Source organism: Miniopterus schreibersii, assembly GCF_964146895.1.
Source record: "Miniopterus schreibersii genome assembly, chromosome: 6".
Lineage (NCBI taxonomy): Eukaryota > Metazoa > Chordata > Mammalia > Chiroptera > Miniopteridae > Miniopterus > Miniopterus schreibersii.
In genome coordinates this window covers 5653935-5670532 of record NC_138107.1, presented here as the reverse complement: position 1 = coordinate 5670532, position 16598 = coordinate 5653935, and the positions used below count along the sequence as shown (strand labels likewise).

The 16598-nt window shown below is 56.9% G+C and overlaps 1 protein-coding gene across 4 annotated transcripts in view; it reads right to left on the bottom strand.

The window, feature by feature from the left end:
• The window catches only part of ITPR3 (inositol 1,4,5-trisphosphate receptor type 3), a 63452-nt gene extending 47688 nt beyond the window's left edge, over positions 1-15764 (bottom strand). For all 4 annotated transcript variants that reach the window (XM_081139941.1, XM_081139943.1, XM_081139942.1 and 1 more), the window contains exons 1-2: positions 15355-15764; positions 1023-1093 (exon numbers count right to left, since the gene is read on the bottom strand). In XM_081139941.1, coding sequence (XP_080996067.1) covers positions 1023-1093; positions 15355-15443 — 160 coding nt within the window. In that variant the 5' untranslated portion in view covers positions 15444-15764. The remainder of the gene's footprint in view (positions 1-1022; positions 1094-15354) is intronic.
• Between the last annotated feature and the right edge of the window lie 834 nt (positions 15765-16598).

The window sequence follows — 16598 nt, the reverse complement described above, 5'->3', positions numbered from 1 at the left end:
TTTATTGATTTCAGAGAGAGGAAGGGAGAGGGAGAGAGATAGAAACATCAATGATGAAAGAGTCATTGATCGGCTGTCTCCTACAGGCCCCCTGCCGGGGATCAAGCCCGCAACCCAGGCATGTGCCCTGACTGGGTGGGAATCGGACCTCCATCTCCTGGACCATAGGTCGATGCTCAACCGCTGAGCCACACTGGCCAGGGGCCACAGGGTTCTCTTAAATCTGCTCCCCTCCAGCACCTCTCCCCACAACAATTGCAGCTCATCTCCCCTAGAGGAGCAGCCACGTGGGCAGCAGAGCGGCAGTGGCCGGGCGTGTTCCTGCCTGCTCCCACCCTGCCCTCCACGCCCAGGAGCCCAGGAGCCGTCTGGCTGGCTCAGCCTCACAGGTAATCACAGTGACACCTTTCCCTGGCTGGGCAGTGACAGACGGTATCTTTTCATCCTCACCTGGGCCCTCCAGCCAGGGTGGGGCTGAGGACCCCACGGGCCATGGAGGACACAGAGCCCAAGAGGGAGGGCACTTGCCCGGGGTTACTCAGCAAAGCCAGATCTGGGCTCCACAAGATCCCTCCGGCAGGAGTCATCCAAGCCCGTGGGCTGAGGACACAGCCAGGGGCAGAAGGGGCCTGGAGACCATCTGGTCCAATGTGATGAGGAGACTCGACCCAGAGAAGTGCTCTCGCCCTGGGCCTCCTAACGCCTGGGGAAATTCTCTTTTCCTCCCCAGTTCCCTGAGAAAACGCCCAGTCACACAGACAAAGAAAGTCCTGTGGCTGATGAGGAGCTGGTGGGCGGAGGGACCAGGAGTGGGTGTGCCCCTGAGACGTGGGTGTGGCCCTGGAAAACCTAGGAGAAGCGGGGTGCAAGCCAAGGGGGCTCTGCACACAGCAGTGGGAGGGTTCCAGGCAGCCTGGTCTGACTGGCAGGCCTCTGGGACTGAATGGGGCTGAATGACTCAGTCCCAGGTCCGGGACTCAGCAGCCCAGGGGAGGAGTTTGCAGTGGGAGTGGAAGTCTTACCTCGGAACTTCTTTGGGGGGTTGTCCAGGTCCCCAGCAGCAGGCTCCACCACACAGCGGTCATCCACCAGCCTGGGGGACAAGGCAGCTGGGTCAGCGAGAGAAAAGAGACCCATCTCCCCACAGCATACCTCCCTCAGGGCAGGGGATTCCAGGGCACCAGGGAGGCCTCCAAAGAAGCCTCTGTCTCACTGACAACCCTCACCTTCAAGTCATTCCCTTCCTGGTGAAAAGGCAGGATCTCTTGGAGTGGAGATGGGGGAGCCCCCAGGAAAAGCACAAAGACACACCCAACGCCCTACCCCCGCTACAGCCAGAGCTGTCCTGTGGGGGTTTGCTGCCAGCCTGGGCTGTCACACACTGTGGGTGTAACTTCTGCCATAACCCTGACCTCCTGCTGCACAAATCTGAAAGGGCAGTGGATGATGGAAGAGGGAGAGAGAAAAAACCAAGAAAGACAAAGTCAGAAAGGGAAAGAGCAAGGGAGAGAGAGTCAGAGCAAGGGAAGGAGAAAGACAGAAGGAGATGGGAAAGACAGAGTCAAAAAGGACACAGGATAAGAAACAGAGGCAGAGAGACTGGAGACAGCTAGACAGATGAGAAGTTCATGAGACACCAAACTAGAGGGGCAAGCCTTTGGGTCTCAAAGACAGGACAATACACCTGCACCTTCCCCACCTCAGTCAGACCCCATTTCCTACCCTCTTTGGCCACCCTGGGGCCTAAAATTCCCCCCTTATAGCCATGGCTGGGGTTAATCCTAAATCCCTGGAGGACATCAACCCACCACCCATCCATCCACCCACCACCCACTCATCCACCACCACCCACCCACCCATCCACCATCTACCCACTCATCCATCCATCCACCCACCCATCCACCATATACCCACTCATCCACTCATCCACCACCACCCACCCACCCATCCACCATCCACCCACTCATCCATCCATCCACCCACCCATCCACCATCTACCCACTCATCCACCCACTCATCCACCACCACCCACCCACCCATCCACCATCCACCCACCCATCCATCCATCCACCCACCCATCCACCATCCACCCACCCACCCACTCATCCACCACCACCCACCCACCCACCCATCCACTCATCCACCATCCACCCACTCATCCACCACCACCCACCCACCCACCCATCTACCATCCACCCACCCATCTACCATCCACCCACCCATCCACCATCCACCCTCTCATCCACTCATCCACCATCCACTCCCCCCATCCATCCATTCATCCCTACATTTAAAAGTCTTCAATGCCACCCCAGCCTCTAGAATAAAGTAATGATGATAACCCACCATTTCAGAGGCCAACTGCACATCCTTCTGAATTCTCACCCACTTCCCCACAAGGGCTAGTCATTAGCACCATTTTAAAGAGGAGAAAACTGGGTTTGAAAGTTAAATATGCAGAATAGGCATGATAGAACCTTTTGTGTATATTAGCACCAGAAATACATACTAAAAATCTTGTTAATTTTTCTGGATAATGTTTAAGAAATTTACCTTTAATCTTGTTAGTATAAATTGTTGCTTCTTCCAAAATAAAAGAGTGAATTTTTTTTGGTTTTGTTAATCCTCACCTGAGGATATTTTTTCCATAGATTTTTAGAGAGTAGAAGGGAGGGAGAGGGAGAGGGGAAGAAAGAGAGAACCATTGATGTGGGAAAGACACATTGATTGGTTGCCTCCCACACCCTCCCTATCCAGTTACGTGTCCTTGACCGGGAATCGAACCCACAACCCTCTGGTGTGAGGGCCGATGCTCTAGCCACTGAGCACACTTGCCAGAGCAGAAGAGTGAATTTTTCATGTTAAAAATAAAAAAAAGTTAAATAATTTGCCTAAAGTCATAGAGCTGATTCTAAAGCCTCCATCTGCTCCTCCCCTCCTTGGGTTAGCTAATAAGGCCTTTTGTGATCTGACCTCCCTAGCTAGCCTCACAAATTTCTTGCCCCAGCAGTGCTAAATCTTCAGTTGACCCCCACAGTCCCTGGAGCTCTCATCTCTACAGAAATGGTCCTGGCAGCCTGCAATGCCCTTCATTCCCAGCCCATCCTGGCTCCCTTCCAAGCCTCAGGCATACCAGACCTCCATTCATCCACCCTCAGCCCCTCTTCTCCTACTCTGTGAAGACATACCTGGCCAGTGCCCTCCCTCCCTCAAGCCTCCCACCCCAGTGTTCCCACAGCACCTGGTCCTGGCCTCTCCTGCTGCCAGGGCTCTTTCTACAGCAACTACTTCCTGTATCTACACTGAGTTCCTTGAAGACGGGACCCTGTGTTTTACCCTTTGGCATCACCAGCACTCTGCACAATGTGGTCCATAGTAATGGCCAGCAGGATTTTGTTTCTGATGATTTCATATATTGTTTTTTAATTTTCTAAATCAACTTTATTATTTGCATTTTACAGGCAGAGAAACCAGAACACAGAGAAGTTAAACAATCTGGCCAGGGACACAAGGCCAGCAAGCAGCAGAGCCGGGCTCTGAAGCCAGGTTGTGCAGCATCTGAGCAGGAACTGGGTGGGGGTACTGTGTGGGACCTCACAGTGAGAGGGCAGCTTGCACCGAAGGCACTCTGTCTTCTTCCCTCTCCCAGCCTCCAGTGTGGGCTCAATCCATGGCTCTCTCCCCTTCTCCATCAGCACTCATGCCCTTGGTCACTTCAGCAGCGCTCACTTACACTCACTGATGGCGCCCACATCGGCCCTTCCCCAAAGTCCGGACTCAGATCTCACTGCCTACTCCAAGTTCAAAACGGAGCTCCCTGTGGGCTCTACAAAACATGTGCAGAACCCGACCTCTTGTCACTGTCACCACCCCCCCATCCAGGCCCTATCAGCCCCACCTGGATTTCTGTAATGGCCTTTTCCTTGGTCTCCTGCTGACCCCCCTCTCTAACCTCCCCCCACAGCCTGTTGTCCACAGCGGCAGAGGGATCTCTCTTTTCTCTCTCTCTCTAACTTCATCGATTTGGCGGGGGGGGGGGACGGACACGACACAGAAATATCAATTTGTTATTTCACTCATCCATGCACTCATTGGTTGATTCTTATGTGTGCCCTGACCAGGAATCAAACTGGCAACCTTGGTGTATCCAAGTGATGCTCTAACCAACTGGGCTACCTGGCCAGGGCTGAGGGATCTCTTTAAAAGGTAAGTCAAGTCAGAGGAATCCTCTGCTCATAACTCTAGAACCACTCATCTCAGAGTACAAACCAAGAACTCACAAAGACCCCTCCCCTCTCTGACTTCATCTCCTCCCTCTACCCCTCGCCCACTCTGCCCCAGCCACAGCCCCCCTCCAGACCCCTCAAACCTTCCTGGACATCCAGCACTGCCTCTTCCCCCTGCACCCAGATACCTCCCTGGCTCCCTCCTTCACCTCCTTCAGATCTTGGTTCAAACAACCCATTCCCCCAGACACCCTCCCTAACCCTCCTTTTGGAAATTGGAAACTGCTCTTTCCCACACTCCTTAGCCACCTCCCTGCTCACTGTCCCCCACAGCACCTGCCACCACCGGCCTGCTATATGTTGCACTTATTTATTTCAGGAACTGTCACTCCAGCCTCGTGGGATGGAAGATGCATGACGACAGGATGTGTGTTTTGCTCCCTGCCGCATCCCCAGCACCTAGACCAGGCCTGGCACACAGCGGGCCCGCGTGAACTGCGTACTGAGTGAATGAATTCCTCTTACTAGCTGCTGGGGGAAGTACACAGAAGCAAAACATAAGGCCCCTGCCTCAGGGAGTTTAAATCTTATTGGGAAGACAAGTCACATACTCAGCAAAGTTAATGATATAAGCAATATGCATTGGTGCCAACTGGTGGTACCAGCTGTGGATTTCGTGGGAATTCAGGGAAGGGAGAGGTCAGATCTTGGCCAATCAGCAGCGAAGGTGTGAAAGAACAGGCGGGAGCTATTCAGAGCCTTGAATAATTCATAGAATTTCCTGTAAGGCATTAGTGAATCAGATTAGCTGGTTATCTCAGAGCAAAGCCCTGAGGGGAGGAGACCTAGGAGGACGAGTTTTGGTGGGGGAAGGGAGAGATCGTTGGCCAGGTCCTGGGACCTGGCACAGCCAGGAGCGCTGGGCAGCCACAGGGCAGCATGGGGGGGGCTGCCCAGTGCACAAGGCCTTGTGGAAGCCCCTCCTCCGAGACTCCCTGTCAGAGGAGAACCCCATCCTCACCATGGACCCCTCCCATCCCCTGGGAACTCCTTGTCTGGCTCACACGTGCAGAAAAGACATGCAAATGCAGGCGCTTGGCTGGCTTTTTGTAATCCCCCTGGCACAAATCCACCTGGTCACAGGTGGATGTCCCCTGTCCTCACTCACTCTGGCACAGTTTCAGAAGCCCCATCTCCAACTCAGCAGCTCCCCAGTGCCCAGGGATCTGGAAAGCATTTTGGAAGTGCAAGTTGAGGCCACTTATTGAAGGGGAGGGACTGGGCAGGAGGAGAATTTCGAACAAGGCTGGGAACATCCCACACCCACAACCCAGAGGGGACAGAAACGGTCCTGGTCCGTATGAGGAACCAGGTCAGAGAAGCCATAAGGTATCTAGGTATCAGGAGGACCAGGTGAGGAGATGGGGCTTTCTGAGGTTCCTCCTGGCTCTGACATTCCACACCCCGTCCTCCATGTGGGTCCCAGGCTAGCAGAATCAACATCGCCTGGGAACTCTGGGATACCTTCTGCACCCCTTCCCAGGAACCTCCAGGGGTGGCACCTTGCACTCCTCATCTTTTCAGTTCCCACTTGGTGCTTCGGGCAGCCCCTGACCTAGCACGTAGGCAAAGAAGGCAGCCACCCTCAACAGTGAGAGAGTCGGTTCACCAAGCCTCCACCCCTCCATTAGGGCCGAGGCTTCCCACCTAGGTGCTATCGGCCGGGTGGGAGGGGTGGGGAGGGAGGGAGGGGTGTTGGAGAAGCCATTAACTGATAAGCAGGAAAGCCTTTATCAGATAGGTGGCTGGGAGCCCAGTCCTGAGGGAGGCGCGAGCCGGGGACACCAGACCGGTAAGTTTTGACGAAGGGGAGCCTCGGAGGGTGAGGCCAGGACTTCCATTCCTGGTGGACCCAGGTTCATGGAGCAGCACTGTGGTTGTCACCGAGTTCAACGCCCCCAACACACACACTCACACACTCACACACACCACCCAGCGGATGGGCCCCACCCCAGACATCAGCGAAACTCACTGCCCCAGTGCAGCCCTGGCTGGCTTGCCTCGCCTGGGACTTTGCCTCGGACTGCAAGTGGCAGACAGCACCCTGGGCAGGACCTGGCCAGGCCACCTGGGAGCAGGCAGTGCCCTTGCTCTCCTCCCCTCCCTCTCGACTTTGGTGGAGGACCACCCAGGGGACCCTCCCCACCTGTCGGCACCCTTGTCCCAGCCAGGGCTGGAGCCATAGCAACCCCGTTCACGGGGCCATCTGTGTTTATTAAACTAGCTCGTCCCAGGTGTCCGGCTTCACGGGCACCTGGCGCACCTGACTTTGTAACCAGAGCCCAGCTCTCCATCCAGGGGGAGGTGGTCCTGTCGCTTCACCCCCAACTCCAGAGTGCCTCCACCTCCGCCCAAGGTCCAGGGAAGGGGCTACTCCCACACTCAGCCAGTCCACCGACTTCACCATCCCACCTCTCTGCTGAAGCCCCAAGCCCCATCCCCCTCTGGCCATTTTTATGGCTGCGATTAAGTTCCTGCAGAGATCCCAGCCATTCCCACCACAGGCATCCCTCATCTAAAGGCAGGTGGCACCCAGCCTTGATCACATTACAAAAACTGTTCCTCCAGTGTGCGGAACCCGTTCTAATTTACAAATCACTTTTACATCCAATACTTCTGAGTAAAGAGCACCCAGCCCACATGTATAACCCAGGCCCCATCCATTCAACAAAACCTCACTGGGAGCAGATTATGTGCTGGGTGTGGTCCCTACCCTCTAGAATCTCTTACCCACCATGCCAAATGCCCTGAGGACCAGAGGGAGCATGTCCTAAACCCTGCACCCACCCCCTTGCAAGGCCCTCAGCAGAGCTGGTTGACAGCTCTGCTTTAGAAGGGCATGAAGGAGGGCGATGTCCCCAAAACTCCCATGGGGTCTGCACCTTGGTCCGGGGGTGAGAGAAAGGTAGATGTGTGAGCAGCCGGGGTGGCCCTATTCTGCCCAGGGTGGACTTTGAGATCCAGGAGGGAGCCCTGGAAATGGCGGTGGGGCGGGTCAGTGCTGTCTGGAAAGATTAGATAAGGAGGAGGGAAGAGGGAGGAGGAGCTAGGAGTGGGGTCGGTGACTATCAGAGGGGCCTGAATCAAAGCCTGCACCTGCCAGGCCCCCAGTTGAGCAGCCACTGGGGCAGGAATCACACACGGACTGTGCAAATGCCTGAGGGACCCTTGACAGCCCCTCCCCAATCCAGCTCAGAACCTGAGGCGTGGAGGGGGAACCTGACAGGGCAGGTCACACAAGTGAAAGGAGCAGCCAGCTCCAGACCCCAGGTCTCCTGACTCCCAGACCAGGGCGCTGGCCACCACCCCACAGATCTAGGCCAGAGCCAAGGAAGGCCACTCCCTCTGCAGGCACAGTCAGAATACTGGGATTGGCCGGTGGTGGATGGGGCCCTTGGAGTCCTCTTCTCCAAATACCCAAAGCTGCACCCACTAGGTGGGAGTGGGGAGGAATGTTGGGACAGGAACCCAGGTTCACTGGTTGGGGTCCCTGGCTCATCAGAGAAAAGAAATTGATTTCAGCAATCCTACATAAACATCCCTTTACTTAACCTCCACTAGCTTTCTTTACCAAGGGTCCGCCCCGTGCCACCCGAGGGGCCAGGCTGTATGTGCAAGTTCAACAAAGCATGCCTCATCCCTTCAGACAGCTTAAGCCTAGAAAGGACAGGAAGCCACCCACTCAGAGAACCCCAAGAGTCTTGCCAAGGAGGCATGGAGGGAGCAAAAATGACTAAACTTGGCCCAATAGAAATAAAGGTCCCTGAGTCGTGTGCAAGCCTTCAGGTGGCTGCCTGAGCTCAGGATTGGGTGAGCCCTGGCAAGTCCTGGGGTCTCAACAGGGCTGCTGGGGGCACGGGAAGCTTATCTGTTAGGCCGAGGAGAAGCGGGGCAGCGAGCAGCAGAGACTAGAGGGAAAGCAGAGACAGAGAAGGGGTGCAGCCAGGGCCCCCGCAGCCAGGCTGCCTCTCCCCTGCCCCCACAACCAGGAACTGGACCCAGCCTGTCCGGCTGACTGAGGCGCCCCGCCCCGCTCCAGGCCTCCGCGGGGCTCGCTGGGAAAAGCAGCCAAGCGGCCCTGACACATCCAGAAAGGGAGACAGTCTGCGGCACAACCCACCTGCCTCAGGGGCTCAGTATCGTGGTGGGGGAAGAGGGCTGGGGGTCAGGACACCGTTTCAGATTAAAGGGCATTTAAGAGGCATAAGAATTAAATTAACACCTGTACCTTGACTGGATCTGGAATTAAAGAAACCGGTGGTCAAGGACAGAGGACAAAGGGGCACATCTGGCTATGGACTGGGCACTGGATGCTGTTAGGAAATTATGAGTTGGTATGATCACAGTATTATGGAAACACAGGAACATATCCTTATTTCTTACAGACGTGTAATGAAGTATTTAGAGGTAAAAACATGCAATGTGTGTAATTAACCATGAAAATACTTCAGTCAAAAGGAGGTACAGCAAATATACCAAACTGCAGACAATTATAAAGTCTAAGATGTGGGCATATGGGTGTTCTAATAGCTCTCTCTACTTTTCCTGAGTTATATTCATGCCTCAGGCTGGTGGTGAGGGGCCAAAGTGACAGTAAAGGCCAGAGCCACCAACTGTAAAAGTGCTGTGTGAAATCTACCCATCGCTGGCAGCAGCAGCTCCGAGACCCAGACCTGTTCTCCTTCCCATGATATACATCACCCATTTCTAGACCCACACCCTGGAGAGGAAGGCTCTCCTGCAGGCTGGAGGAAGGTGGCGATGGTTAGCTGGCTGACAGTGATTTGCAAACCAAATGTGCACAGGTGTCCCCTTGAGCACCTGCAGCTGCCCCCAGGCTGAGATTTATGATCCCTGCCTCTCCAGGCTCTGCCCACCTGCCAACCAAGAAAATACCTTACACACCTTCACACACCACTGTGATCATTCTACTCCCCCACAAAATCCCCTGCAAAGAGTCCCTCCAGCCTGTCTGCCCAAGTGGAAACAGCTCTGCTTGTGCCCCCACCCAGACCCAGCCCACACCCTGGGCTCACTGCGCTGTCAAGGCCCAGGCTCATTTCTGTGCCCACAGTCCTTGGTGTGAAAGGCCCTGCAGCCCCCACTCTGAAGACCCATGCTATGTGGCCCTGCTCATTTAGCCTCACTAAGCCAGGGGTCCTCACTGCAGGTACAAATACTAAGTATCACTGCCACTCCTGGCATGGCCAGCGTGACACCCTCAGGGGGTCTCAGGGCTCATATGTGATGAACTTACTGGAGACTTGGACTCTGCTCTCCTCCCCTTCCCTCAGGCCTCCTTCCCTCTTCTCTCACAGCCCCCACTTCCAAGGAGGAGCCCCCCAGCTCCACATGGGGTAAAGTAGGGAGCTCAGGCCTGGGGGTGGACCGCAGAGACATCAGACCTGTGCTCAGGGATAATTGAAACCCAGAAACCTCCCCCTAAGCCGAGAGCAGAAAGCTGATGTGACCCCACCCTGAAATTCAGCACATCACTCCACCCCCAACCCCAGCCACTGCCCCACCCACCCCAGGAGGGGACGTGGGGTCAGGAATGTAGGGCAGGGCAGAGTGAACAAGTGGCTACAGCAGGATTCTTTAGGGGGAGGAGTCAGGAGTCCCTGGAGACCCACAGCCTGGGTCCCTGGGGCCCCACAGTGGAACCTTGGGACTGATTCTGTCCCCACAAGGCCCCTCTCTCCACTTCCCCTCCCTATCACGGCCACCACGCCCAACCTCCAGGGCACAGGCTGGCCTTACTCCCCACACCCCCTAGTACAAGACTCTCAAACTTGTGACATGAAGTGGGCATACACCCTGGGGCACAGGGTCCCCATTCCCACCGCCTCCAGCACCAGAGGAGCACAGAGGATTAGAGAGCCTGTGAGGTACAAGACGTGCCTTGCCTTTGGTCTCAGAATTCCACTTCTAGGAATTTATCCTGAGAGGACAACAGGGCGGGTGTTCGGGCATGTTCCGACTAGGATGTCCAGCACCGATTGTCTGTAATGGCAAAAACTGAGAAACAGCCTGAGTGCCCAGCACCGGAGTTGCTTAAATAAATTCAGGCACAACGCACCACAGATGCTCTGTAGCCCGGCAGCGGTAGGCTGGCAGGGAAACATGGCTTAGTGTGTCCCCAGAAGACAGGCTATGAAGACCTAGGCGCAGTTTCATATCATATATGAACGTCATATATGAACGTCATATCATATCACAAACGTCTCCTTGTGTAGGTAAAAAGGCTACCGGGTCCACATACGGGATGTGAATAGAAGTCACAGTGGTATTACAGATAAATTTTTACTTTTTCAGGTTTACTTCATCGAGTGTATATTGTATTTTAATCAGAAAAAAATTGATATTTTCAAAAAATTCGTTGCATGGATTGGCTCAGCTGAGGCCAAGCCCCTGCCTTGGGACATAGGCCAGGGTAAATCCAACGTCTCATTCCAGTGAAGTCACAATTAAATCAAAGCCAAGGGCAGGTCTGAAATCTGCCCTGGAGGAATGAGTCCGCCTGGGAGGGGCAGTATCCCCTCCCGGAATTATATAGCCTCAGAGACATAAGGCTCAAAGGCTCTTACAGACCAGCTCTCCCAGCTCCCCACTGTGCAGACTAGACCGGGCTGGAACTCTGTCTCAGTTACTACTGAGTGCCTGGCACATAGTAGGTGTTCAATAAATGTTTGTTGAATGACTTAATGAAGTCTGATGAAGGCTAACAGATGGACTCTCTGGATCATGGCGCAGGCAGACCCAACAGGTAGAATTCCTCACAGCCTATCAGGCTAGGGGGACCTCAGATTAGGGATTCCAGTCCCTGGTACACATTAAAATCACCTGAGGAGCTTTTTTTTTTAATATGTCTTTATGGATTTCAGAGAGAGGAAGGGAGAGGGAGAGGGAGAGACACAGAAACCCCCTATTGGGGATCAAGCATGCAACCAGGGCATGTGCCCTAACCAGGAATCGAACCTCGATCTCCTAGATCATAGGTCGACGCTCAACCTCCGAGCCATGCCAGCCGGGCACCTGAGGAGCTTTTAAACAATCCTACCCTCAGACCCCAGCCTTAGAAATGCTGACACAGTAGGTCCGACATGGGACTTGGGAGCTGGAATCTTTTTTAAATACCCCAGGGAATTCTCAGGCATGAAAAAAGCACTATAGAGGACATCAGGCTGAGTGAAGGAAACACTCTGAGAAAGCAGGGCCTTACCGAAATCACCCAGAGAGTTAGTAAAAAAGCAGGACCTGGGCTTCTTCCACATTTGTTGATGTTCCAGGACACTGAGTCAACCCGACCCCTGACAACCCTATGTGTGAGTGATGTTCACATGGTCCTGTCCTCAACAGTAAGCAGGAAGACTCACGAGCATGGCTTTCATGGAGTCAATCCATATCATATGTGGTCTTCCTCATTTCCTGCTATCTTCTGTTTTTCCCAGTATTATTGTCCTTTCCAAAGAATCTGCCTCCTCCACATTTTCTGGGTCCTGACCTCCCGTGCCAGCCCTCTCGGGGAAGTGGATCAGGCTACAAGGTGGACAGGGAACCCCAAGCGGGGGGCCTTATGACCCTACTCCCTGTGCTCACCCTGCCCCAGGTGATACAGGTCCAGGGGCCCTGAGAACCCCTAAACGGTGTTCCAACGCCTAGGCATGGGTGGGCAGAGGCGCTGTAACAAGTGTTGGGAGCTCAGCTTCAAGAACAGCTCACCTGCACTCCCTGTAGTCCGGGGGCCACCCCTCTGAGCACTCAAAGTCTTCAGGGGACTGGAAGTGAGACTCAGAGGGGCCCACGCTGCACACGCAGGGCCAGTTACTCTCAGCCACTGGCGGGAAGCCACATTAAATCCTTCGCCTGCCCGGCCAGGCGTGGCTCAGCGGTTGAGAGCCGACCCAGGATCCAGGCGATCGGGGTTTGACTCCCGGTCAGGGCACACGCCCGGGTTGCAGGCTCAATCCCCAGTCGGGGGCGTGCAGCAGGCAGCCGATCAATGACTCTCTCATCATTGATGTTTCTCTCTCTCTCTCCCTCTCCTTTCCTCTCTATGAAATCAATAAAGATGTTTAAAAAAAAAAAATCCTTCGCCTTTCACTAGCCCAGGTCGGCTGCTCCAGCCCAGGCCTCTGCCGCTTCCTGCCCAGGGTGAGGCACTGGCCCTGGCCACGCTCTCTGGCCAAGAACAGGCGTGGGCTTGCTTTCCCTTCCAGGCCAAGGTCTCAACCTGCTCCAGCATCCACTCCCCAGACCCTCCCCATCCTCCCTCCTGAAAGTTAACGTACAATCATCACTCAGAGCTCTAATTATCCAGGCGGATCTAGTTGGCCTCCTCCACTTGGCCCTGCAGAGCCTGGCTGAAATCCGAAGGCTGCCCCAGACTCCCTCCTCTACCACTGCCCCCCTTCCCACCTGCCAGCCGAGCCAGCCCCTCTGCCCTCCAAGGCCACACCTGTCTCCAACAAATTCATTCCATCCAGCCCTTACACCAGGCATGGGGACTCAGGCAGGATAGCCTCCAGGGTTCGCAGACACAGGCACCAACAGCCAGGGTGGAGGCAAAAGGGGGCCAGAGTTGAGGACAGAGACAAAAAGGTCCTGGTGAGGACGGAGCCGGAGCCGAGAATCGCTTAGAGAGATGCTTCTCACACTTTAAGGCACCAAATCCCCTGGGACCGGCATGAGGGTCTGATTCGGCAAGACAGGCAGGGCTCTGAGATTCTGTTTGTCCAACAAGCTTCTAGGTGATGCTCATGGGGCTCGACCAAGGACTAGACTTTGAGTAACAATGACTTACAGTGCTTAGAAACATTCTTTCATCGACTCTAAGTTCCGAGAAGTTGAGACACACAGCTCCCTCATCCGACAGGGAGTCCCCAGTCCCGGCACAGTGCCTGTGGACATGCTGAGGGGACCAAGGGTGTCATTAATCAGAGTTAATCCTGGTGAAGTGCCCAGCATGAAGTGGCCATACAAACAAACCTCCAACTAACTGTAAAACAACAGAACTAACACCAGACAGGAGTTTGTACAAAGCAGTGCAAAGCGCAGAGGAAAAGGGGATAATTCTGCTGGATTGGGGGTGGGGGTGGGTCTCTCAAAAAGAGGCCACTTTGCACTAGGTCTTAGAGGATGGGTCAGATTTACCCAGGTGGAGACTGGCTAAAGGACCGGCAACACAGGGGCAGAGATAAAGAGGCCGACTGTGAGCAGTGAGAAGTGAAAAAAGCCAAAAAATTAAGTTGGGGTCAACAAATGCCGGCGCTAGAATACCAGGCTGGGAAGGTAGGCTGCCTTCGGTGGAAAGCAGAAAGCAGCAGGAGGTGTTTGCACAGGGTACCCGCACCCTGGAGTACAGGGACTCTCAGAAGTCACCAGGTCCCGCCCAGGCTCAAAATGGACTGAAGGAAGCAGCTTCCTGGGCAGGAAGGGCCAAGGTAGGAGGGAACAACAGAGAGAGAATTCCTCGCCAGGGGCTGAGACCTGCTAGATCTCCCTGGTGTTTAAAACCACCCCGTGTGCCCAGCCCTGAGCAGGCACAAAGCAACAGAGAAGATGGTCATTTCTCCAAAACCTCCAGTGCTGTTCAGACACAAGACGGGGGCTGCCACCATCTGCCCCAGGCCCCCCTTCCCTCAGCATATCAGAGGTGTTTACTGGGTGCCTGCTAATGGGCAGGCCTGGGCCTCCAGCAGCTGCCCTGACCTGAGGGGCAGTCAGGGCTCTGGTCATTGCTGGGGGGCTGGCAGGTGCAGGCCCAAATGTGCGTTTATCTCCATCCTCAGGCAACTGAGCAAGAGAAGTCAGATCTAGAGGGGGAGGAGAATGAGAGTCCTGGGGGGTGCTGGACTAGGAGAGCAGGGTCCGCTGGAACCCCTAGTGAGCCCCCTGCTGGCAGAACCAGCCCTCCAACCCCACCGTCCTGTTAGATTCTCTTTGCCAGGGGACTAAAGCTAAACTCCCAACAACCCTGGTAGACACCAAGGGAGCCAGGTGACTCCTACCTCCCAGCTCAGGGTGAGCCAGGCCAGGTCCAGAGCCACCCTGGGCTGAGGTGCTGGGGCTGTTCCCCAAAACCCCAGAGAGGAGGCACCTGGTGGCTGGCTCTGAGGAGCAGGGTCAGCGGAGGAGGGTGGGTTTATCCTAAAGGGGAGGCGAGGGCGAGGGGGAGCATGAGACACAGGTCCCCATACTGAAAATGCGACAAAGGTAGCAGGCCCTGCCCTAGGGCCTGGCTGGAGAGGCGGAGAATGCACTCCACCCCCAGCCCCAGCCCCGGCCCGAGACTCACCCAACTGCTCCTCTGAGGAGAACCCCTTCCCTCCACCTATTCCTCTCCTGCCCCGCGCTCGGGCAGGGCCCTCTCCAGGGACTGGAATTGATTCGCTGCTTATCCAGCCCAGACCCTGGGGGGTGGCGGCCAGAATTAATTAATATTTGTCAAGTGCTCCAGAGATCCTGCGACCAGAGACCCAGGGGCGCCAGATGAGCTGTGCAGGAAATTGACAGCGAGAGAGGAGAGAAGGGGGACGGGGGCCAGGACCTGGGACGCCAGGAAGGGGGGCGGAGAAGACACTCCTACTGCAGCGGGCAGGCCGGGGAGAGCTGCGAGGAGAGGGCGCAGCCTCTCCAAGGTGCGACAGGCCCCTAACTAAAGGATTCGGGGCTCCAGAGGAGCCTGCCCACCCCCCACAGCTTCGCCCACCTCCAGACCCCGTCGGGGCCAGCCCAGAGGCCTTTCCCCAACTCAGGCCCAGGCGCCCACCTGCCCCGCCCCGGGACCACCTGCAGAGGAAGCGTCTCCGCCCGTCGGAGCGCAGCGAGCGCGAGGGCGGAGGCTCCGCGGCGGAGGGCGCCTCCTGCCAACTCCGGCGGGACCGACTCCTACCTGGGCAAACATTTAACTTCCTTTCCCTGGAAGCAGGAGGCGAGCCGCTCCCCTGCCCCTAGAAGCAGGGGGGTCGTCCGCGTCCTCTGTCGGGGCCGGAGGCAGGACGCAAGCCACTGGCACCAAGGCCCACGGCGCCACCTCCCGACCCGCGCCCCCCTCGAGCTCGCTCACCCCAAAGTGCTGATGAAGCCATTGACCGAGCCCTCGGCGTACAGAGAGACGATGTCTCCGATGTGAAGAAAGCTGGACATCTCGCTCATGGCTGCGGCCCTCGGGGGAGCCCGGGCGGTGGGGGCGCCCAGGGGCTCGAGGCGGGGCTCTGCGCCCGGGACGGGGGTGACCGGGAGGGCGGGGAGGGGCGCGTCCCCACCTCGGGGCCGGGCGGGCCAGCGGCCACCGGAGCGGAAGGCGGCGCGGCTGGCCGGGAGCGGGCGGCGGCGTCCGGAGAGGAGGTGCCCGCGTCTCGGCTCGCCCGCGGCCCGCCAGCCCGCCGACCCGGCCCGCGCCTACCTGCCGCGTAGAAGGAGCAGGAAGTCTGGGGCCGCCGCGCACACATGCAAATCCCGCCCGGGAGGCGGGGGAAACCACACCCGGCCCCCCCTCGGCCCGCGGGCCCGCCCCCGGCACCCACGTGCGCGGCCCGCCTCCCTCGCCCTGCGCCCCTCGAGCGTCGGGGCTCGGCCTCCGGGACGCGGAGCGAGGCGCCTGCCCAGCGACGCTCCGAGGACTCCTGGGTTCCCGCGGGGTCCCCGGGGCGGGGTTCCAGCTCCAGAAAGTCCCCAAGCTGACTCTCGGAAGCGCCACCCCGGAGGCCCAGCCTTTGTGGGGGCCGCCTGCCCTCTGGGTTCCCTGGGCCGTCTGCTTGTCCGTCCTCAGGTGGCCGAGAGCCGATGCGAGGGGGGCGCGCGGAGGACCCTGCGCCCCGGCCCGGCCCCGGCCGCCGCGCCGTCTTCGTCCCGCCGGGCGCCGTCTCGCGCCCAGGGGCGCGCTCGTTCCTTCGCGGCGCCAATCGGGACTCATTTTTCTCAACGTGCAAAGCCTTTTCATTGCACAATAGAAAGTGCCGAGGCTTGGAGGGGAAATGAAGCAATGGGGTGGGTTTTGTTTTTTCTCTCCGCGTTCCTGTGTACAAAGAGATCCAACTTCCGAATCAGTGCAGCCGCTCCCACTCCAGAAGTTGGCTCCAAAACCCTCGGCTCTTTCCGTCTTTCTTTTTAAAAAGAGAGGAGGGGGCAAGGGAGGAAACGACCTCGGCTGGTAATAGTGCCCCTGGCCGACAGGACGGGGGGCGCGCGCCTCGGGTCCGTCGCCGCGCTCCCGCCGGGACGCCGCCCGCAGCCCCGGCCCTGCGCCCGCGGCTGTCCGTCCGGGGCCTGGGCATTTGCCTCCTAGCACTTTTACTTGAACTCCTGGCA